General features: G+C 50.6%; 1 protein-coding gene across 9 annotated transcripts; it reads right to left on the bottom strand.

The window, feature by feature from the left end:
• Positions 1-23,297, bottom strand: VEGFA (vascular endothelial growth factor A). 9 transcript variants are annotated; one of them, XM_066315981.1, is made up of 9 exons: positions 22,229-23,297; positions 16,388-16,439; positions 11,065-11,261; positions 9,287-9,363; positions 8,851-8,883; positions 8,542-8,688; positions 6,025-6,096; positions 4,755-4,886; positions 1-2,500 (listed from the first exon to the last, which is right to left on the bottom strand). In XM_066315981.1, exons 1-9 carry the CDS (start codon positions 22,292-22,294, stop codon positions 2,479-2,481), a joined length of 798 nt encoding a protein of 265 aa, XP_066172078.1. In that variant the 5' UTR covers positions 22,295-23,297; the 3' UTR covers positions 1-2,478. The 9 variants fall into 9 exon arrangements, 8 of the variants coding, with proteins under 8 accessions (XP_066172078.1, XP_066172080.1, XP_066172081.1 ...); XM_066315983.1 differs by lacking the exon at positions 4,755-4,886; XM_066315984.1 differs by lacking the exon at positions 8,542-8,688.
• Between the last annotated feature and the right edge of the window lie 1,263 nt (positions 23,298-24,560).

Raw genomic sequence — 24,560 nt, 5'->3', positions numbered from 1 at the left:
TAGTGTTAATATCTTTTTTCCCCGCAATTATTACAGATAAACAGTAGCACCAATAAATAAAATGATAACAAATATTAAAATTAAAAAGGAGAGAGATTCAAGATGTAGAATTTTCTATTTTTTCCTGCTTCTTCTTTTTACATATATAAAAAATCGTAGTGTCTATTTAATCCGAATCACACATATACATAAACATATATATATATACAAACACATAGCCAAATATATATATATAGAGTATGTAGATGTATATCTAACCGTTGTCTCAATAGGAATGTGTAGGGATAGGTGTTAGAGAAATTAATTAAATAACTGCCCATAACATGCTACTGACTCTGCCAACAATTGGGGAGAGACGGGATGGGACAACAGGAAGGTTAAATTTATACACAACCAGTACAAAAAAAAAAAAAAAAAAAAAAAGAGGTACGGCTTATAAATAGTTGAAATTAAATATTAACAAAGAATACTGAAAAATCCCTACTCTTTAATTAAATTATCTGTTTAATTTCTAATTTAAAAAGGGATATTAAATAAGTATATAAAACACTTTCTCTTCCCTCCCCCGATCGGAAGCCTCTGTCTTGCACAGGATGCAGCATGAGTATTCTAAATTGCAGATGCAAGCACCCACCCATGTGTTTTCTCTCCTTCTGAAAGCCATCAGTCGGATAGGGAGATCCTAGTGGTTAGTAGTCACTTGTTGTGAGTCTGTTTTTAGACTGTCTTGTCTTTTTGGAAGCTTTCCGTGTTGTACATTATTAGGCGTTGAAAATTCAATTGCAGGTGACGTTTGGCAGCATTCTGACACAGACCGAGTACCTTTTTGATTATTATTATTATTAATAATAATTTTAATCACAGAACTAGATTATATATATCCACATAGATGTACAAACACACTTTCAGGGGCGTGTGTGTGTGCGCGCGTGTGTAAGGTGGGTTTCACGTACACCACAGCCTACACTGCAGATACACACATAGCCAAGAACCTCACGACACAGCTAAGGGACTCCAGCTGCCTTCACATTTGATTCCCCAGCCCAAGACATGGAAAAGGGACCTGACATTTACAGCACATCATTAAAAAAAAAAACCTTGACGTTCTTAAGGGTCATTTACACTGGGCATGCAAACTGAAGGCAGCCAAAGTTGCTTTTTTCCCCCCCGCCTTCAATCTTGGCATACATATATATTATTTTTTTATATATATATATGTATAAAAATAAATATATATATATAAAAAAGAGAGAAAAACACATACATACATACATACACACAAATGCATACATTCACATACATACACACACACCCCCACTACTGTGTATATACTTTTGATTAATATCCCTTTCCAGAAATGTTCCATAAGCATCTTGGATGCTCTTGAGTGGCAGCTCTGTGCATGAAGAAAGCAGACAGTGCTGAACAACTGCGTGGCTATGCACCGGTCCCCATTCTTGCTTCAGCACACTGTAGACCTTGTGTCCTTCTGCAGCCACCAAGGGCGGGAAATCTAGACTCCTGTGATAATTCCTTGAACAGAAAGTCAGTGCGCATGAGCTGCCCACCATCCTTAAGAGACGCCAGTACATCTCTCTGGCAAAGGTTCTACAGCAAATAAAGTCAACGCAAAATGTACACTGACATCCCATGTCCCAGCAAGGTAGGCAGGTTATGAGACGAGTAAGGGCGAAGGTTGGGGGAAGAGAGGGGAGGAGGAATCCTTGATCACGGAGATGGCCATTTCCTTGGCCTTTGACCCATCGCACCCTAGGATGCCGCTCTTTGGAACTCCCTGCCCATCCTCTCCATCACCTCTCCTCCCTGTCCCAGGCAAGGAGAAGGTGGTTTGTGGTACAGCACACTCTACAGAAAAACAGCGGAGGCCGCACAGGTCAGTTAGAGTTAAGAAGTTTACACCCAGCGCTCCTACTCAAGTCCAGTCTTAGCTTGTTTCTTATGCCCCAAGTAGCCCGCTTGTGTCCACAGCAGTCGAATATTATCCAGTGAAGACACCAATAACATTAGCAATGTTAAAAAAAATAATCAGTATATATATATATTATATATATATGTGTGTGTGTGTGTGTGGTTAAGATATACATATATGTATATATAGATGTGGTTAAAATATATATACATATATATATATGTATATGCATGTATACACACATATATATGTATGCATGGGAAAACCCATCAAATACACCCCTATAAGTCTTCCTGGCTCTGTTATTTAGCAGCATAAAAAGAAAAATAAAATAAAACAGTTCAAAACCCAAAGGTGAATTCTGTGCGGCGGGTGCCTTGGGGAATGTTCCTTCCGGAGTCCATCGTCCGTACTGAAAGTGCTGTGCTCTACCGATCCTTCATTTTTAGGGTTCATTTGGATTAGTGTTTTGTTTTGTTTTGTTTTATTCTGTCCAGGCGAGAAATCAGGCTCCAGAAACAGGGCTGTTTCCCCTTCTTTTCCGCTGCTCACCGTCTTGGTTTTTCACATCTGTCAGAGAAGAGAAGGAAGGAGAAAAAGAGAACAGGGGTTAATGTTTGTGATGGGGGGACAAGTAGGGCAGGGAAGGGAAGGAAGGGTGGTGGCTAATGTGTTTAAGAGCACATGGTGTTAAGACATGGCATGACGTCACTGGTGGGGTGAAGTGCTGTGCAGATGGCGCAAATAAGCTGAGAATCTGGACCCCAAAACGAGTCAGTGTTCCTCCCAGGCTCACCTAGACAGAGCAGGGGGAATACTCAAACAGGGGTAAATTTAGGAGCAGAATCAATGGCTTCCTCACAGATAAGCTGAGTGTCTTGTTTGCATCTTTGCACACCATACACACAAATACACACAAACACAGAAAAACAAGGCTAAGCAATACATGCAGAAAGAGACACACCCTTGGCTCTCCACCTAGCCTCTTGTTTGGGTTGGAAGCAGAGCAGACAACAAGGCCTCATGCAGGCAAGAAGGTGAAAAGTAAGTGCTTTTCATTCCACTAACTGCTTTGAGTGGGGGTTAGCACCAGAGAACAGCAGTGGCCTGAAGAAGCAGCAGGAGAAATGAGAATCTACCCTCCCCTGTAGGTCCCAATTCTAATCCTACAAGAAAGAGCAAAAGGAACTTCAGCTTAACCAGCTTTTTATCAGGGAACTGATAAGCTAACCACTCCTATGACTCCTTTCCATTTTTCTGCCCACACATTGCCTCTGGAAACCTCCCTTAGTGCCAATTATCCCATCACAGAGAGGGACTAGTAAGAGAAAATAGCAAACTCCTTCTGCCATTATGACTTCTTTGGGGCAGTTTTTGGTTTTTAATTGTATTTGTTACTATTTCTCACCCTTCAGACTCTGTGGGGTAATTATAGGTTACTCTGGACTTTGGAAAAGGAGCAGGGGGGAAAAGGCCAACATTAAGTCTGTTCTCAGACTTCAGGGATTTTGCTTGCTAGGAGAAGTTTAACTCCGGAAGTTGCTCTATTATGGCCCTTCCATCAATTACTTTCCACTGAAATTAGAGCACCCCAGAAAAATTCTCTGTATATAGGGCAGTTTCCACCATGCTGGCAGTGCCAATGCCACTCTGGCTCCGACACAAAGCATTTTCACACCAAAGGAAGCAACTGCTACTTGCATCAGCCTTAGCCACCTAGCCAATGGTTGTCTCCTCTTTTCAAGATACAGCCAACAGAGGACCCTAGATCTCTCTCCCTTATATCCTCCCCTTGAAGAGCCACTTCCACTGCAATACTGCAGGAACAGGAACAATCTCCTAGATCTCTGTGAAAGGGATCTGAGTTCAGAGTCACAGCCAGGTGCTCATTTGCAACTCCATTTCTACGTCTCCCTGTACATAGGTAGGATGGATGATCCCACACCAGAGGTGCCCACACAGCTTGTGTGAGTCAAGACACCCCGCTGAGTTCACCCAAGTGCTCGGGTGAGAACCAGGAATCAGTTTCTTAATGTGTCTGTGCCACAGATGGTGTGTGACAGCACTCAGATGACACATGGATCTCTGAACTAACACTAAGCCCAACAGTGCCTTTATGTCTCCCACCTCGCACCTGAAACACACACCTCTGCCTTCACCCAGGGTCAGACTTAAATCTGCTCTATTCCATTCACAGTCCCGAGTGCAGCCTCTCAAACCACAACTCTGGACAGGACATGGACAGAAAACTGTACAGAGCACAGTACCAGAGGACAGGGTGCTCTCCCTGGCTTTCAGAAGAACAAAGAGGCAAAGGAGAATGTAGGCTCAGCCCTGAGGGAGGCTCCTAGTGGCTTTCCTCATTCTGCACACAGCAGAGCATCTACAAGCCACAGAAAAAGGGCTTGGAAGACAGGGGTGGTCAAATCCTAGTCAGTTAAGGATTTGTCTCTGTCCAACAGTATGCTCAGTGGTGCGTACAGGAAAGGTACAGAGGGATACAGACCCTCCCCTTGCCTAATCTCAGCAACATGAACTCCATTATCCTATAGTATGGCAAAAAATACCTGACATACAACAAAGGGCCTGTTTCTGGGAGCCATCCCCAGCCAAGACCTGAGATCACACCTGAAATGCACAGCTGCCCTCTGACACAGGGAAACTCTGTCCTCACCCCAGTTAGCCGCTCTGCTCTCTGGCCCACGTAGGACAGAGAAAAGAAGTAATCAAATAGCACTGGTGCCGGAAGTCAGCAGGAAGCAAGCTCCCCCCTCTTTCTCTTTCTCTCTCTTTCTCTGCGTGTTTCATCCTTCAGGACACAAACCTGCAAGTGCGCTCGTTTAACTCAAGCTGCCTCGACTTGCAACGTGAGTCTGTGAATTTGCAGGAACATTTACAGGTCTGGGGATCTTGTACAAACAAGTGCTTTCTCCTCTCTGAGCAAGGCTCACAGTGACTGCAAAAAGGCAAAAGGAAAGATGTCTAAGCTACAGCGCTTCAGCAGAAAGAAAATACACATGCAACACCCTGAACATCAAAGCAATCCCCTTGCCCCCTCCCGCAGCCCCCATGCTGCCCACTGGAGTGCCGCGGGCTGATGGATTTTCCACCAGCACCTCGACAGCCCCAGGACAGCAATCCCTTGCATTAGCGTAGAGAAAGAAAACAGGCCTTCTGCACAGTATTCACAAATGCTGCATTGGATCCATCGGCTCAGGCCAGAGGGAGGAAGAAGGGGAAAGCAAGGATGGGAAGGTGAGAGGTCCCAGCCAGCTACTGACACATCAGTGAAAGGAGTTCTCTGAAGTGGACTATTTGAGTAGAAAGAGGCCAGCAGCTAAATGAGTTAAATACACAGGGCGTCTCCTCCCCTGGAAAGCAGCTGGGCTCCAGCATCACATGCTGACCCCTGCAGCTGGCACTGCCCTCCTTTCTATAAGCCCCATCCCAACCTCGCTACCTAAGAGTCTCCTGTGGAGGGACTGTGAATTTACAATGCAGAATTTTGTGAACCACCATGAGAGAGGCAGAGCGAAAGAGACAGGGAGAGACAAGCCACCAAATCCAGCAGAAATAAATAAATAAAAAAAAACAGACAGAGAGCCCCCCCCAGCTCCCCAGCACCCCCTCTCTGGCCTCCCGCTGTCCCACTTCTCCTCTCCACCTGTGACTCCACCAGACACACACATGTGCACACACACACACACACACACACACACACACATGCATGGCAGATACCAGCCTGCCTGTCACCAGTCATCATAGCAGTGAGGGCACGAGACAAGTAGTGGAAGGCAGATGACAGAGTTGCAACCGGAAGGCGTGAAGAGGTGCAGGGTGCTCGTCCACCCGCCACACTCTTGTGCCTTGTGACAATGGTCGCCACTGATGATTAGAGAGCCAAGCAAGCTAAAGCCACCTTCCCTGAGATAGCCTTAGTGCCAGAGCAGTGCCACCACCAGTGCTGCCCCTGCAGGATCTGCAGCCCACCAGTGACTGGGAGGGGAGGGTGAGATTTGAGCGAGCAGCAAGCAGGCAGATTGGTTTGGGGAGAGGGAGGGAAGAGAGTCTACAAGCAGAGGACACAAACGTACAAGCTGAGTGGTTTGTACCGGCCTTTCTTGCGCTTTCTCTTTTGACCCTTCCCCCTTCCTCGCTTTGATTTTCTGGAAGAAAAACATAAAAAAAAAAAAAAAAAAAAAAAAAAAAAAGAAAGAGAGAGAGGGGGAAAGAAAAGGAGAGATAGAGAGAAAACGGAAGAAAACGCAAGGAAGAAGAGAAAAAAAATACAGCCATGTGCCTTGCTGGGAGGGGAGAAGCACATGAGGCAGGACTGGACGGTAAATCCCAGGGCTGAAGCACAGATCTCCACCTCGCACACACATTCACCGGCTCCGGCGCTCCTGTCAGCTCCACAACCAGCCTGCCCACAGCCAAGCCAGCACCAGGGAACTCAGCAGAGACCACCTCCTGCAAGGCTGCTGCGAGCAGAGGTGGATCTGCTGGAGCCTCAGAGGGCCACCTGCCCCCTCCAGAGAGGGGCAGTGAAAAAGGCACAGGGGGTGAGAGGGAGAAGGAAAAGAAAGCTTTGTGAAAGCATAACGCCACCGCAGTGAGTGCAGACAACCATTCCAGGCGACAAGCACAGGCGCACAACGACTGACAAAAGGCAACCTGAGTGAAAGGGCTCTCTTCAGGGAAGAGGAAACCACTCTGACCTGATGCACTGCCCCAGCATTGGGCCTAGGAGGGGGCAGCTGAGCTCCAGCAGCTCTGCTGCAGGGCACGTGGCAGTTCTGCCTTGGGATGGGAGCACTGGACAGACAAGGGAGGAGATCTGATCTACACAGCACTGCTGTGTAGGAGGGTTATCCAACCTGAAGGCTTTGCTCATTCACCTCACCTCCTGCCTGCAGTTCAGAGGACTCCAGGAGACCTTACTTGTATGTCTGTAACAGCCTCCTCTGGCAGCCTCCATTCTGAGTACTGAAGAGTAAAGAGGGGGAAGAGGAAGGACTGACCTAGTTATTTTACCCAGAAGATAATCAGCAAGCAGCTTTCAGCTTTTCCCTCCTTTCCCTCCTGTGACCTCCCATGTGGATCTGCCAGACAGACAAGCAGATGGAGCCAAGGCACTGACTCCACTCTGAAAAATTCACCAGTTGCCTCTGATTCTTGGGCAGGAGCTGAGCAGGCAGGAGTTAGGACATGCTGTCCTGGACACTAACCACGGATCCCTATGGGCCATTGAGAGCACAGGGAGCGAGGGAGGCTGGAGCTTGTACTGCTCCTTGAGTCACATTAGCACAGGAGCAAGGGAAAGCCATGCAAGGAGAAGGCCCTAGACAAAGCACCAGGGCTTGTCAGGCAAATGAGTCCCAGCTCTGAGGCAGTTCAGCAAAGGCTCCCTCGTTCCCTGGTGCAGCCCACCTCAGGAGAGAGCTGTCAAAGGGAATTGGGGGGACAGAAGAGAAAGCACCATAAGTGTCTCCTAGGCCCTGTTAAAGTCGTCTCACTGGAACGAGTGTCAGAGCATCAGCTCAGTCCTGGTTCTGCCCTGCATGTCAGGCAGGAGTCACAGGGAGACGGTGAGGGGAAGAAAATCAACCTGAAGGGAGGAGAGGGGTACCAATATAACAAGACTTTCAATCCAGCACAAATCAAAGGACACCAGTCTCTCCCATCCCTTCCCTTCCTTCCCTGGCGAGTGCAGAACCAGCAAAGAGCAGGCAAGGTGCTGTTAGAAGAGGAAAGTGAATGCAACAACAGTCCGAGCTGGCTGCTACACCCATACCCCATCCTCACCAGAGCTCACACAAACCAAACTCTCACACGCGTTCAAACTACAGAGCCACACAGATCGACCGTCCCCGACACGGCCCTGTGCAGAGAGGACTGTTGGCTGCACACAGTCTGATGCAGCCAGGAGCAGATTTCCAGGGGGAGGAGGAGAGGCTGGAAGGCAGCTAGAAACACACAACCACGAGGAGAGGGGTGAAAGAAGCTCTCTCTCTCCTGTTTGCTCCCTCTGTCTCCAATTCAGCCTCATCTCCAAATATTTACTCCTTCCTCTCCGACTCCGCACCTCTAAATGGCAGAGTTGCTTTTCCAGTCATGCGCAGTCCAGCTGATCCTCTTGCTCACAGAGATCATTCTTTCTTTTTAATGTTGTTTCATATTTTATGCTCCTCCCTGCAACTACTGCAGGATTAGAGCTTATTCCACAAATTTTTTACTTTGGGGAGGAAGTAAAGGGAAGGTTGTGACTTAACCTCCTTCAGGCCACCAAAGCAAATCCATCAGATCCAAAACACCCCTCATGAAAGCCTTTACCGAGACCCAGCTAGGACATCCACCTCTCTTTACACCCTCCCAGGGCCCCACCCAAACAAAACCAGTGTCACATCCTGCATGGCATCAGTCCTGCCTCCACCAAGCTTCTACTTCTACCTCTCCCTGTAGCCAGCAGAGTTCCTACCAAAGCTGCTTTGAAAGAAGCCAGCAACTACTCACTCAAGCAGCAAGAAAAAAAATTAATAATAAAGAAAGGCAGCAATTTGCAGTAACCAGAAACACCCCAGGAAGAGGGACGGGGAGAATGGGGGCTGCACCTTGAATCCATTCCAGCAGAACAGACATGACAGGACTTCCCTGACTCGGGAAAAAGCATTAGGAATGACTGCCATGGCCATGGGTCATGCAAGGTCCATGTCTGGGGTATGAAGGAAGGACCATCAGATCTGGGTTTCTGTGACCACCTGGAATGGATTCAGAGCATCGCCCCATGCAGTACCATATGCCATTTCCAAAACCACCTTCTTAAAGTGAGTATATCCAACCAAGAAAAGGGCAAGGGGCAGTGGGGAGAGGAAATGTCAACCAACCACCAAAAGAGAAAAGAGGAAAGGCTTGTCACTTACTTTTCTTGTTTGTTTTTGACATCTTTCTTTGGTCTGTGGGGAAAGACAGAACAAAGGCCTCATTAGGAGAGAGCTCATTGCACATACTTCTGGTATTAAACCCAGTTCCCACCAAGTCCAAGGAAGGACATGCATTGCAGGATGCCCATGGCACAGGTTAAGTGGTCCATCTCAAAGTGGTTTTGCTCTCCTGTTGACCCTTGCTGGTAGCTAGTGCCAAAAGATCCCAGGATGCAGGCTAGCACTGTCCACCTGTGATAGAGATGGAAGAGCCCTGACGGCAGAGGGCTTCTTTTTCCAGGCTCAGCCATCCCACTTCAAACCAACCGAGAAGGCTGCAGAAGCATCTGAACAAAAGTCCCAACCCAATGTCAGAAAAAAGGAAAGGCTCAGAGTAAGCTTATTGCAAGCAGAACCAGCGCTGCTTCATTCTCACCTGCAGTAACATTTACTGTGCTGTAAGAAGCTCATGTGTGATATGTGCTGACCCTGATGGGGTTTAATTCTCACGATCTGGAATGAAAGAAACAGAGAGGGTCACTGCCAGTTCACTCTTCATATTCACAGCTCCAAATCAGGCTGCTGTGCGGCAGAGTACTCGCACCCCAGGTGCTCCTGGGAAGAGCAGGGCAGAGTTCAAGCTGGTTCTGAGGCTCCTTGCTCCCAGTCAGGGAAGGCCTTTGATCACAAGCGAGCAGCAACACCAGACTTGTGCCAAAGCTCTGTTTGCTCGTGCATGCCCAGTGCCAGCACTGGTGGACTGCCTTGGAGACAGGCATGGGAGGGGGGGTACCACCACAGCAAGGTTCTCAATGAGCCCTCCCTGGCTGATGCTGGATAGACAGTAGCTGAACATCCAGCCTGCTCGTGCAGAAGCCATGCTTCAGTCTCACACAAAGGTCTCACTTGAAAATTCCAAATCCAACTCCTTATCCTTAAGCCACCATTCCTTCCCAGCTGACATCTCACTTTCTCAGTAACTTGACACCAAAATAAACCCGGAGATGTGTGTTCAAAACAGTCCTGCAAAGCTGGACATCACCCAGCCCCCAGCCCAGGTACCTCCAGGGAAGTTATTTAGAAGCTATGGAATATTGTCACATTCTCTTAACCCAGAACACAGCTGGAAAACTAGCTCTAGAGATCTGCTTAAGTGCCTCTGACCCTTTTACAGGCATACAGGCATACCAGTCAAGAACTGTAATTCAGCAAAGAATGGTAGGAAGAAAACCATCCCTAGCTAGATCAAGCTACTATGCTCTGGCCCAGGCTGGAGCCTGCAAGTGGAAAAGCTGCATGGGGAACCATGAAAGGGCACAGACAGCTTCTCCAACAGAGTTCAAATAGCCCAAATTTCAAGTAAAAGGACCTGCTGGTTAATCACTTAGCACTGCATATCTCTCATTGATATTGAAAAGTGACAGCAATATTTACGGCAGCCATTCAAGAGGCTAAGAAACAACAACAGGTGAGGGAGCTACGGGTTACAGGTAATGGGCACCAGCATGACTTTGGACATGAGCTGGGATCCAGCGTGACAGACAAGAGCAGTAACAAAGCTCTCTAAAGCATCCTCCTCATAGGTCCAGCCTTTGCTATCATGGCCACCTCTGTCTCTTCCAAGAAATTAATTCAGCAGCCTCCAAACAAAGGAGGAAGATGCCCAGAGGCAGAAAGGCTTTTCCAGTTGACACAGAAACAGTTTGTTTCTTAGAGCCCCTTTAACCCCTAGCATGCCAGAGTAGCTAATGACCCAAATTCCCTGCTCTGTTGGTACAGGCTGACCTCACATACCCTTCAGGAGAGAGTAGTGACAGGTACTCTTTTGCCCTACTCAGCTGCCTTCAGAACAACAGCTGTATGTAGAGTTAGAGTAGAGCAAGGCCCGAGGAAGTATCTTCTTTGGGAACTCGGAGATAACATCATCAGAAATACTCCTTTGCATTGTCTAAGCACAAAGTGATCCTTTGCATGCTCCTACCTACTGTACTTGGGCAAGAGTCAAAAAACAGACTTTCCTCTTAGCCTTAAGTAGACACATGCAACTCATCTTTTAACCCTGTGTGGTGTAACATGGAGCAACAGAGTCAGAAGAGAGGTTTCCTGGGGTAGGCTGCACTTCCTCTCAATTAGCTAGGAGCTGGGACTCGGGGTGGTTGTGATGGCTGACTTGCTTCCTTCCAAACAATGGCAGATTGCAAGCTGGACCCTCACCTCCATTGTGACGTTGTACACATCCACAGGGACACATTCTAGACCCTCATCGCCGCAGCAACCCGCACATCTCATCAGAGGCACACAGGATGGCTTGAATATGTACTCCACCTCATCAGGGTACTCCTGGAAAATGTCCACCAGGGTCTCAATAGTCCTGCAGAAGCTGCGCTCGTAGACTTCCAGGAATTTGATAACTAAAAGAGGAATGGAGGGAATAAGTTAATGCAAACTTAGCTCAAGAATGTCTAGTGCTTCACCCCTTAAAGTGAGCCAGACAGTTGCAACACAACTAACCTATGCTCTTCACTAACAGTCTTGCAGGCCTAAATCTTTGTCTGTGCTCTACATACACACACATCAAGTGGGAAGAGAAAAAGACGATCTCCTGCTACAGCTGCTTCAGGACAAAGGCAAGATGGACAAAACAGCCTCACTGTTTGCCTCCCTGGTACCATGATGCATGTCACAGGTGACTCTTCTCCAAACGTCTTCTCTGCTATTCCTCATACTCCTGATACGCTGCCACTAAGAATATGAGCTCGGGCAGAAAAAACCCTGAAACTGCAGCAGATAACCTGCACTCTGGATTAAGGCCCTACACTGGTTTGCCCTTTATTCCCTTTCAAAACAGCCAGTGGATGCCCCAGTGGGTTTTAAAGCCAGAAGCATCCTTTGTACAGACCTCAGCACACAGACACTTCAGAGAGCAAGGAGAAGCTCTGAACCATGGAGCTGTGCATCTTCACCCTTCCTGTCATCTACTTCTTTTGGCCATGCAGAGCATCCACCTCAGCAGGTCACCATGGAACCATGATAGCATCCACTACAAGTCACAGCCTCTGTGTCTCCACACTGACCACTTTCCCAGACTGAGGAACCAAGCCACTCACTGAAAGACTCAAACTAGGCTCACAGCACCCCCAGGATTAACCAGACTATATATTTGGCTACTGAACCACAATGAGACAGTGTGGGAGGGGGAAGAGGGTGGATCTGCCATTATCCCATGCCTTCCCTACGAATGGAGCAAACGCTAACTGCTTGTGATCTGCACTGATTTCACAAGTGTTTCTCAATGTTTCCCAGTCTCTTGCCAAAGCTTCACTCTGCTGCTTGGTCAAGGGTTGGAGACATTTAAAGAGATCAGAGATAGCATAGATAAGTACACACACACACATACCCCAGGTGACAGTACAGTACTGCAAACAGTGAGTATCTGGAGCCCTCCAGGACTCCTAGCTCTAGCGTCATACTGGCAACAGAGGATGTCTCACATGGAGCAGAGGGTAAGAGTATGCACAAGGAGATAATACCTGCCCCATGCTGTTATGCACTATAATGATCCACCTGTACCGTATGCAGAGTCCTCCAGCACCAAGGTTGATAACTCAGAGTGATAAGAGCAAACTGCTTGCATCATGGAAAATAATGGTCTCCAGTAAGCGTTTCTAAAGTGCCCTGAACTTGTGACAAACTGGCATAAAGGTTACTTTGCCACAAAAACGCGAAAGCTGCAGGGCTTGGAGCTCACAGCCCGCAGTTAATTGTTGAAAGTTAATTCTAGGTCATGCAGGGCTGACAGTGCCATAGTGCTGAAGTGCTGAGAGTGGGTACAAGTGGGGAGGAGCTTCCATCCAAGGAGTTTGAAGTGTCAGAGAGCGTGAGCAGCTATTAAAAGAGAAAGTGGCTTGTGAAAGAGAAATGTAGCCTGGCAGGCATGGACTGCTTGTTGGTATTCCTTGTCTAGAAGACAACATGTTTCTGTTCCTTGTTCCTTCACTTGCTCTTCCCTCTTCCCCTAACTGCCGTATTTCTCCTGTCTGTTCTCCTATCTTGTCTGCGACTACCTCCTTCTCCTCCTTCTTCCTGTTCCCCTTTGGAGTGACCTTAGTCACCGCCTATGTTCCAACAACTTGAACAATTTAATATGTGGGAAATTCTGCGGGCACAAAGACAGTCACTGAACTGCACTGTTGATTATTCACACTGTGCCAGACACAGGATCTGACAACTCTGGCAGTAAAGGCATAGTTCAGGATAAAAATGCTTACAGACCTACGTCAAGGGGAGGGACAGAAAGCATAAGGGAGGGTAAGCAGCAGTTACCTGCGCAGATCAAATGCTGCTCACCACAGCATTCTGGGGCATAAAGGAGGCAGAAACCGAAACAGAGTAGAAAACTGAAGTGAAACTGACTGATGTCTGCCATGCTTTCCTAAATGTTTGCATTACCCCAGCATTTGGATTACACCAGAGAATCCAGATTACAGATTTGCCTCAGAACAGCACATTCAACTTCTTTTGCAGGGCCTTTGCTTTAACAGCTGCACCGTGACAACTATACCTGAGATCTGGGAGGTTTGACAGGACTTAATCATTCCCATGAAGAATCTGGGAGTTTCTACCTTAACACATGATGGTTTTCCAAAGTTTGAATCCGTCTCTGAAAAGGAACCAGGGAAGCTTTCCCTAGCTGCCAGTCAGAAAATTTTGCCACAAAGGCACACTGCCTTATTTTGCTTGACACAGAGAATTCTCAAGGAGACTGCGCAACACTCTGTAGTTGATTTGCACAGTTACCACCCAAACCAAACCAGAACACCTGACTGAGGTACAGTCAACCTCAAAGCAAAGCCCTGCCCCTTCTACCATACCTACACTTACTCCTATGTACTGGGAGTTAGATTCCACATTTTGCTGGGCCGATTCTGCTTGTGCTTCCTTTCCATTGGTTGTGTCACGAATGGAAGAAGGTCTCTTTCATGAGGAAGCACAGGAAGGTCACCAAAGGACTAACCACTAGGTCTGCTCCTTTCCTGCAATCTGGGCTTCAGCCCACATTAGAAGTTAATCCCACAATTAAGTCACACTCCTACCCTGCAAAACACCTCCAGATTTGAGTCAGAGGTTCTTTGTCGTGAATGGAGGGGGAAGTAAGGTTAAAACACAGACAAGACCCACATTAACTCTTCAAGGCAGAGTTTAAAATCAAATTTGGAGCAGTTGAGTGAAAACATGCTGGACTAGAAAAGGAGAAAGTCTATGATCATTTTGTCTCCCTCCCCATCAGCAGCTTAGCAGCAATACAGACACATTGCCATTTTAAAAATAAAAGTGCAGCCACAAGTGCTGGTGGTTTCCTTTATTTATACCAGAAAATCTTTTCCCGTGAAACAAGGAGTGTTTGTCTGACTCTTCTACAACTTCCTGTGCCACAAAACATGTGGAAGCCTCACTTAAGGACAAAAGGGTAGGGGCTGAAACTAAAATAACAGTCTCCAACGAGAGTTAAGCCCATCCTAAATAAAAACCTGTCACAGTTTGACATCTCAGAGAAAGCATAAAATGGCCAGAGACACAAAACCACCTTTCACCCCAAGCCCCTAAGAGCTTCAGTGGAGGGAACTACAAGAGCTACAGGACCGTCCTTGGGTAAGAGAGGCCCCTCATCATCTCCTCTTCACAGAGGAGAAACTGAGGTTTAGAGAGAGGACCTCTAAGGTCAAACCACGGGACAGAAGTAGAGCAGGAAGGTAATGCCAAGAGTCTTGACTTCTGTTTTGCAGATGTTTGTATCTACATTGCAGAATGTGAAACAGCACCAGGACAGTAACACTGAAGTCTCACGACTTATATTGCCAGACCAGCTTCTCCTGCAATCCCATCAGCCTTCTTGTGACAGAAGTTAATTCTGTTTGATTCTTTCCCTCCCCAGGAGGCATTTGTTGGACACAAGAAATGGCATACATGAGGACACTAGCTCTTTTCTACCAGCAGCATAGAACTGGTTACCAAAATAAGCCTCACAGCAGGCTCCATCTTGATCCCTCTGGAGTCACTGAACCTTCTTCTGTTGACTTCAGCAGGAGCAAGGGTCAAGCACAACAGGCGGCAGCCCACCAGCAAATCAGAAATTGTGCCTGTGCAAAATGAACACCTATCCCAAGCACAGCCTGCCACAAACCTCTGGCAACACACACGGAGTCTGTCACACCAATAAAGTTACAGAAATTGAAACTGACTGCTATTAAAAAAAAAAAAAAAAAAAAAAAAAAGCCAATCTGGGCCCACACTGCTGGAGCCCTCTGCTGACCTCCGGCTGGAATAACGCTGAAGGTCACAGCCTGTGGGGACCCTGCAAGACATCTGCCAGACCCTGCCACACAACAAGCGATCTGCTCTGCTCTGCAGGTAAGGGGAAAACACGGTCAGGATGGTCTTAGAGCAGATGATGATCACCTCAGCTGGAAGGTTCCAAAGTCCACAGCCCTTTTATCCCACTGCTGAACTGAGGACTGCGGACTGAAGCAAACCTCCTGACACGCATAGGGCTTCACTAGACACGAAGGAGTTGCCTTGCAAGAGGCGTCTCTGACTAACCCAGGGGCTGACTGCCCTTCTGGTCTACATTTACTTGCATGAACCAACAAGGCAGGGGACACACTCACAACCCGGCCTTTGGGCAACCAGAAAGACACAACATCACAGCAGCTGCAGAGGCACCGCCTTATTTCCCCACCAGGCAATGGTCCAGTCCATACTGGACCACCAGGAACAAATCAGTAGAACCTATCAGATCACAGTGCTGTTCCCTGAATCTGCGAAGTCTGCTAGCCCAAACCAGAATAAAAAGGTGCATTTTTCAAACCTGACTCTTTACAGTGCTTAGCAATCTCCTGACTGTGGGGATACCTGGGACTGCTGGGAGGCATGAGCCCAGAAAATCATCCTGGCCTGCCCCTTTCTCCTTCTCTTCCTCAGAGACCCGTCTGGGGGCTGCTCCAGCCTTTGTTCGGGGATCAGCCCTGGCCACCCAGCCGGGCATCAGCAGCGCCGCCGGGAAAGAAGCAGGCAGCAAAATTTGAAAAATCCTTTCCTACAGCACTGTGACGAACCCCCGGCAAACTGCTCGCCGCTATTCAGCTCTTTGTGTGCGCCCGTGTGCGTGTAGATAGACACATATATATAAATATATATATATATATATAAATGAGCGTGCGTATGTGCACCAGCGCACGCACGCAGTTTCCCTCTGAGTTGTGGTAAGCCAGGGGCGGGCTGGGCCGGCCCTGCTGCCCGCCCTGGCACCGCGGCCGCCCCGGAGCCCGGCCCCACGGCCACCCCCGGCCCGGCCCGGGCCCGCGGCGTGGGGCGGGGACGCTGCGGCCCCACCAAGGGGTTGATGGCGGCGGCGCCTCCCGCCGGCAGCCCCCGGTGCCGCTCCCCGGGAGGTGGCGGTGTTGGCTGCCGGCGGCTCCGGGGGCTCCTTCCCCCCAGCCCCCGGCCGTCCCCGCCCGCCGGGAAGCCGCCCAGCGCTTACCTTCATTGGGTTTCCGCTCCCCATCCCCCAGGGCAGGCGCAGCCTTCGACAACTGCAAAGACAACAGAAAATCAGTCACAAAACGGAACCGTGACGCGCTCCCGGGGCGCCCCGGGCAGAGGCCCCGGGGGTCTCGGTCCCGTCGCCCCGGCGGGCAGGGGGCGGAGGGAGCGCCGCTGGGAGGGGGCGCCCCCGAGGCGGAGCCGCTCCCCGCCGGCCGCCCCGGCGGGCACAGAGGGACCTTTTGTTCCCCCGTTCCCCTGGGGAGCCGAGAGGGGCACGGGCGGGACGGCCCCGGGCTGGGGGACAGGGCTGGAAAGGCGGTGTGGCAGGCCCGAGAGGCCCTAAAGGGAGAAACGCGTCCCCCATGGAGCTGCCGTCATTGACGGCCGCCAAACACCGGGAGCAAATGGGAGCCCGGCGGAGAAAAGTAACGGGGTGACCTGCTACTGCTGCCGACACGACCGGTGGAACCGGGCACCGCTTCTCCCCGTAAAGGTGAATCTGGCCCGGGACGGCAGACGGGGGAAAAGGGCGGCCAGGTACCGAAGGACATCGCTCCCCTCTCAATGTCACAGATGTCTGTCACCCAGCAGTGGTGGGCACGGAGGTGTCGGCATCTGGCCGGGTGTCAGGGCGATTAACTGTGACAGCACCACTTTGCCGACTGACGCCGCCAAACCGCCCGAGTTTTCTTCTCTAATGGAAGGGAAGGTGACGGGCGCCCTCACCTAGGTGTCCTAGTCCCCAGCCCCTCCGTGGATCCCATTCCTGCGCTCCACAGCTTCCCCTGGGCCAAAAACCGAAAAGGCTGCAAGCTCTGCAGTCACTTCTGCTGCCCTTTTGGACTGAGGACATTTCCAAAGCACTGATGCAGGCAGAAGTGGTGACAGGTAACCCACCCCCAAAATGGTATGGAGAAATATTACACCACTTTACTAAGGAAGTCTTTTTAATTCCAGGTGAAACAAGTACGCCACTCTTCCTGTTCTTCTTGAGGGCTTTAGCTCTGACGTAACTTTCCGGCCAAGGCAGGCTTCCCCCTGCTGTTCTGTTCTGAACCAAAATGGAAAAGACCCAGCTTCCTTCACTTCTCCGAGGTATGTTGCCACCTGTGTGATGCTATCCACCCCTGAACTTGCTGCCTTTAAGCAGAGGCTCATAAGCATGGGGATCCATACAAAATACTGCTTTGTCAGCAATATGCTGTGTTCAGGCTCAGAAAAAGGCCCTCTGATCTTGCAGCTGAAGGCAGAACTGAATTAAGGCCAACTCCACTCCAAGCTCACAACAGGAATCTGCCACCTATGGTCTTCTAAGCAGTTCTGTGCACAGGACACACCACCACCATCCAAGTGGCCAAAAGTGTCAGCTTTTAAAAGGAGAGGGCAAGAGAGTCAGCTAGAAGCCCCTCTCCCAGACATTCCTTTGTGTCTGTGCATAGTTCCCTTTGTCTAAGGTTCCCCATATCGAACTTGTTTCTCATTTCAAAATTCTCTTTCTATACCTGGGCATAACTTACCAGCCCAGACCTGAGCTGCCCCATGTGTGGATCTATTTCCTCTCTAGAGATGAGGGGGCTGGGTGCCCAGTCTCAGTGCAGTGACAACACTTTAAAAAGCAGGTTCCTAGAAACAGTTTCATTCCTGAAGTGTGAAGGTCACTGCAACAGCACAAACAAAATGGAGGCAGCGGAGGCTTGCAGCGGCCTTCCAAAACAACTCAGTGCCTGACAATCTATGAGTAAAAAGAAAACCGCATGAAGGGCAGAAAAGCCTCAATCTCCTATGGCACAGGAAGAGGATCACGAGCCAAGTAAGTTTATTCAAGTCACAATGCCCAAGACTTTTCACAGAGGGATTTCTGGTTCACACACAAAATGACCATGACAGACTGAGCAAAATTAGCTTGGAGACACTTTGAGGGTCATTTTTACCCATTCTCTATGTAAAACTACACAGCCAGCTGCCAAGCCCACTGCGTCCCCACATGCAAGCACACAGGCTGCACAAGTGATGAGAAGCAGAAGCAAACCACATGCTTTTGCCACTCACCTGTGAGCCAGAACCTCACTCTGCCCCTGATGTAGTGCAGCAGGAGGCAGAACACTCTTTGCAGTGCTCACCTGGACCTGGGATGTGATCCGACCCCAAAGATAGGAAACGAGATCGGTGCAAAGTGGGCAAAGAGCTTCTGAGCTTTCCCAGGGGAGCTCTCAGCAGAAACCAAAAAGGTTTCCCAGAACTATCAGTAACATGCTCTTTGCTTACTATTCCAAGAAACTTTTCTGCCCTTTCAGCAGTGCCTTTCACCTGTGCCTAGTGCCCTCAAAGCACGTCCACTAGAACAGCAGGTGAGGCAGGGCCTTGTGCCTCACTTCAAAACAGTCTGCTACATATCAGACATGGGGAACTGAAAACATTCCTCAGGACAAGCAGGCCAACTGTGCCCTTCGGTAGGAGCCTGAAGGTCATGCTCTCCTCTGCTGGCTTTTGGCATTACCCAACAGTTCTGTAACACAATTTCCTTCCAACAGATTTTCAACATTTCACAGTAGTGTGGAAGCAACCCCTGGCTTGGTCTTGAGAGGATAAATGAGCCCAGGAATGGGCCTGACAGAGGAAGCTCCTTTCTGTGCTCTTTGCAGGTTGTAGCAAATGCACATCCCTCCCTCTGTGGGGTAAAACCTTCCCTAATAAATAAACCCACTTCACACCATCCATGTGTCTGTACCTTCCCTGCCTCCCTTCTCCTTCAGTCCCTGTCTAAAGCAAGCTCTGAAGGGAGAGAAAAGGTTAATCAAGTCATTCCTCTCTAACCATCACCCCCCTCACCACCACCACCACCACCAGCACTCTTTCTCTCCCTTCCCCTCCCCCTAATCTGTGCAGCCTCATTAAAAGAGCTTTGTAACTGTTTAGGACTGGAACAAACAATCCATCCACTTTGAGAGGGACTCTGGGACAGGAGTTAAGGCACTTTTCGTCTTAGGCACTAGAAATTCTCAGAGTTTTCTGCTTAGGAGAGGGGGGGGAATGGTACTCACTGCACTCCTTTTCCATTGTACATGCAGACAGAGGTCAGTAATCCTGCAAGCTGCCAGCACAGCCAAGGCACCTCTGACAGAACAGACAGGAGAATGGATTTGGGGTTGCTCAGGAATCAGTGAGCCCCTCAGATGTCCCTCTCCCCTGCTTCCAAAGGTTTGCTCCTCTTTCCAGCCCATCCTCAGAGCACATGAACGGCTCTGCAGAAGGTGACCTGCTGCTTCCCAGCTGCCTAAGGGCTGTGGAAGCAGGTTCTGGTGGCTCCCCATCGTGGTGTGGTGCAGAGACACAGCAAAGGCAGGCAGCCTGGTGGGTGTGTGATCATTAACAGTCTAGTCACAGGCTTGTTCTCCCTCCCTCAGTGTCTGATCACTGCCTCTTCCCTATGCCAATACAGCTGGTATATCCAGGTCCCTCTGCTGTTCAGGGCAGGAGGGGAAGAGCTCCCAGACCATCATCAGGAGTGACCTGCCACCAGGCTGCCAGCAAGACGCACAAATGCAGGAAGATGGGGAATAACCATTTGTCCCCCCTCGTTCTCTAGAACAGGGAGGACTGGAAGGGGACAACAGAGCAACCTCTCTAATCCCGTGGTGTGTGAGGACTGTGCACACCACTCAGCACAATCAATCAGCTGGGAGGGTGGCACTGCAAAAGTGCCTTTCCCTCCCTCGCCTGCATGGAAAGGCTATTGCCAGCAGTGGAGGCAGACACCTGTGGCATCAGTGCTGCCCAACAATTTTCCACCATACAAGTCTTGCTGCAGGAGCAACTATAACAACTACCTCAGTAAGGAGTCACCCCCCTGAACCTTCACCAGAGGAGTGCCGTGATTCCTTCATCCCTTCTCTTCCAGGAAAGCCGCTTGACCCATGCTGGACCCCTGAAGACATATGGCTCCCCAACTCAGACTGTGTCAGGGCTTTTATTTAATACTCTCTAATGCGCCTGGCTAGCTAGATAGATCAGCCTGACAGCTAGATAAATATTATCATTAAAGCACAAACCCTAGTCCTGTGTGAAGAGTCATGCCTTCTGCCATGCTCAGAGTCATCATCAAGCTGCCTACACGAGATCTGCTGGTATTTCTAGCGTTCCCATCACCGTGGTGCCCGGACAACCAACGGACAAATAAGGACAGAACCGAAGGGCAGATCTCACCGTCGATCTGCCTGAGCACTTATATAGCCCACATCAGCCAGGTACCTGAACCTCTAGCCATCTCTTCTGTCTGTCCCTGCAACATTTTCCCCCCAAACTCCTGTAATTCTCCCCTGCCATTTTTTCCATCGTTATACTGTTTTCTCATCTGCACCATCCTCCAGCCTAGGAGTAAAGGCAGCATGAGACTTTTATGCAACTCCTGAGGACAGACAGATCTCGACTCTTACCTGATCCACCGTTTCCTCTTCTAGGGAAGAGGAAGGGGAGGGGAAAAGGAACAAGGGGAGGGTTAAAGGATGTTATCACTGGACACCGATACAGGGCTGTCTATGCTATAGGTGGGGAACAGATGCTACTGTACAATTTCAATGAGGAGCTAGGAGGCAAAAGAAACCCCTGTTCTGGGTGATGGTGGAAAAACTCCTGGAGAGCGGAAACAATTGTCCCACCAGCCCAATCCGGCAGGAAGGCGGCAGGGAGCTGCTCGAGAAAGAGTGCGCCTCAGTTCCCTTCCCATCGAGCACAGCCGAGCACAGCCTAATGTGCGGCTGTCACTGGATAAAGTAGAGATATAACAGGCTAGAAACAAAGCGTGCAGTGCTTGCATGACTTCAGTTACAGCTGAAATGGCTCCTAATTGGGGAGTTGCCTTCCAGCATCGGTGCTGAACAAACAATGTGAATAACTGATTAGTTTGCAAGCGACGTTTATTTTCACGATTGTGGGAGATGATCTGGCCCGCGCTCTTTCCAAGTGCCGAGTAGAAATGGCAGGAGAGAACTAACCTGTTATAACCTTTAAAACGTAATCCATGCCTGCCTCGCGAACAGCCACTTTCACGTGGGCACTCTGTCTAAACCCCTTAATATCTCTTGGCAACACAGCCCTCTTGACTCTTTAGAAAACAGATTTATAGGACAGGTTTGCAAAGTAAGCTGCCCTCCTTTTTACTTTAAAAAGAGCAAAGGAGTAAGAGTTGGTTTCTAATTTCTCAAGAATGACAATGAGGTAAAAGTAACTGAAGAGGAAGAGAAAAATCCTTGGTTTTGTAATCTCAGCGTAGGATATCTATATTTTGATTTTTTTTCCCAATCTCGACGAAATTCTGGATCCATTTTGTCCTCTTTGATCTCTTATTTGTTTTTCCAGCTAGGCATTTTGAACTCCACTCGGCGGCACGAACCCGAGCTGGGACGCAAGGCAAATATCACCGAAACAGCCTTTTGCAATGTCAGGAGACCCGAGGCTGATGCAAGAAGGCAGCGCGCTGCCTCCCTGCCCCGCGCCCCGCCGACCGCAGCGCCCCGGCCCCGGCGGGACCCCACGGCCGCGCTGCGCCGGGAGCCCCGCGCCGGGGCGCGCTCATGTGCGCGGTCACTCCGCACGGCGCTGCCGCTGCCCCGCGGAGCTCCGGGCAGCGCTGTCCCCCCGCTGCAGCACCGCACGCACGCACGCACACGTGTCTCCACCCTCACCCGGCGCCAGCGGCGCGGCCGCACCGCACCGAGCAGGTGGGAGGCAAAGGGGGGGTGCCGCGAGAAAACAAAAAGGGGGGAAAAGTATTTTCGGCCGTTTGCCTTCCCTCCCCCTCCGCTACGCGGGGCACAAAAGCCCCCGTCCCGCCGCTTACCTCCGCGCTCTGCAGATAGAGCAGCGCCGCCAGCCCCCAGTGGATCCAAGTGAGCAGAAAGTTCATGGTTGCCGGCGCACGCCGCGAAGCGGGGCCCGCCGTGCTCCGCCTCGCCGTCGCCGCCGCCCCGCCGCCGCCGCCGCCCCGCTGCGCTCTCGCCTCCTCCGTGCCCGCCGCCGCCTCCTGGGGTGCCGCCGGTCGGGCGCTGCAAAGGGTTCCGGGGGAAGGGGGGTTCCTCTTCGGGGTCTCCGGTTTCACCCCTCCATAAGCCCGGCTCTCCGCCGGCTCCCGCTGCTGCTTTCCGTGGGCGCTCCGCCGGGCCGAGCGCAGGCTCCGCGGCCGCCCTGCCGCCGCCCGGCCCCCGCCGCCGGGCAGTCCGAGCTCCACAGCGGCGCCCGTCCGCGGCGCTCTCCCCGCGTCGGGGCAGGCAGGCACCCGCGCCGCGCTCGCTCGGTTTCGCGCACTCACGGCAAAGTTTGCGCGGAAACTTTCAATGCATCTCTTTTCCTGCGCCCCCTCTTCGCGGCGGCTGCCTCCGGCGGCTCCCCGAGCCGGGGTCGCCTCCCCGGGGAAAAGGGGCAGAATCCGCCGCCGCTCGGCCCGACCCCTCTCCGCAAATCGGGTGGTGGTGACGGAAAGGACGAACAGAGCGTTTTCCTCCTGTCCTCTCTGTTACTGTCTCTCCCTCTCTCTGTCCACCGCTTTAAAAAAAATCAGAATAGTAATGTATGGAAAAAAAAAAAAAAAAAAAAGAAAAAAATCCAAGCTGGATAAAGAGGGAGGGAACTGGGGCGTGGGAAGGCTCTGTAGGAAAGGGAGGAAAAAAAAATCCCAGCGGATCAAAGTATAGGTGGGGAAAAAATAAATTAAACGAGAGGATAAAGCAAGGCGGCAAGCTAACAGCAGGTCCCGGTGCCCGGGGAGGGCAGTTCCCGCGGCGCGCTGTCCCCCGCCGGCGCGGCGTGCGCTCCTCGCCCCCGGCTCAGCGGCAGCCCCGCTCCGCGCACTCCAGCGGCGGCTCCGCGCAGCGCCCGCTCCGCGCGTAGCGCCCGCCCCACAGCCCGCCGCTCGTCAGCACTCTGCAAGTGATCGTAGCGGCCACGGAGAGACGCTCCCGGAGCCCCACCTCCTCGGTGATGGACAGCTTTCTCCCCGCCCTCAAGCTAAGGCCGTAGCCCCGCGGTTCCGTGCGCTAGAGCCGTAGCCCCTCGGCTCGCGCTTTTCGAGTTCCCGGCCCTGCCTTCTCGCCGCGCTTTCTGCCGTGCCGGTGAATACGTGTTCGGGTCAAAATTCACTTTGCCCGTGGGAATTGTTCCAAAGTCCAGCAGAGCTCTGTGGGGAGAGGGGCGGCGGGGGACAAACAGCCATCATTTGACCACCCCCCCCCCCCCCCCCCGGATTTGGCTTTTCTGATATAGTGATTTCTTAGCACCTATGTGTTAAAGGGTTAAACCCTTAGGTTTTATTTCTCTTAACCAAGTGCTATTCTCCCGTAGCTCGGGGGCCTGCCTGTGCTGGCTGAGTGGTGCTCGGGTGTGCAGAAGGGTTTCGTACTGAAGGGGTGAAGGTTTTGCCAGACAAACCCCACCGTGCTTTCCGGAAAGGTACTGGAAGGGCAAAGAGGCCGCTTTGTCTCACTGAGTTTGGTGCGGGCATTCCCCAGCTGAGCTACTTGGTTCCTGTCACACAGAAAAATTCTTCATAGGGCATACATAGTAGCAATATGCCTGTGTCAAGATACATCTTTCTCCGGCTTTCATCCTACAAGGACCTTATGTGGCAGATGGAGTGGAAGTTCAGACTGGCAGATCTCAGGGCTCATTATGGGCTGGAGGGAGGGCTAGCGGGGGAAGTCACTGAAGAAAGAAAAGGCTATATTGTCATTTAGAAGCAGGTATTCCAATGCTGTGCCACAGACTCATAGTGATACAGGCAAAGCATTGGCTCTATAGAGGCACCTGCTGGCTGAGAGAAACATATGAAACCCCCCCCCCCAAACAAAAAAAAAACCAACCAAAAAAAACCCCCCACCCTTTGCTTTCGACGTATCTTCGACCTGCTCTTCCCTTTGCTTAATTTTTAGAGATTTTGTGTCACCCCTTGGTGCAGTATGTGGGCATGTTGCCCTGGTCACACTGATCCTGAGGAAAGCTGAGAGATGAGTGACGAGTCTGCCTGAGCAAGGAGCAGCTCCCATCCGGCCCCTCCACTGCCCCAGCTGCAAGTCACTCCCCACACCCCTTGTACCCACAGCCTTCCATTTGGGCAAGGGTAGGAATCCAGCCCAGTCAAAAGCCTGAAGGAAAATATAAACCCTTTCTCCTGAAGGATC

Source organism: Sylvia atricapilla, chromosome 3 (assembly GCF_009819655.1).
Source record: "Sylvia atricapilla isolate bSylAtr1 chromosome 3, bSylAtr1.pri, whole genome shotgun sequence".
NCBI classification, from domain to species: Eukaryota; Metazoa; Chordata; class Aves; order Passeriformes; family Sylviidae; genus Sylvia; species Sylvia atricapilla.
This window is presented reverse-complemented; position numbering and strand designations above follow the sequence as displayed.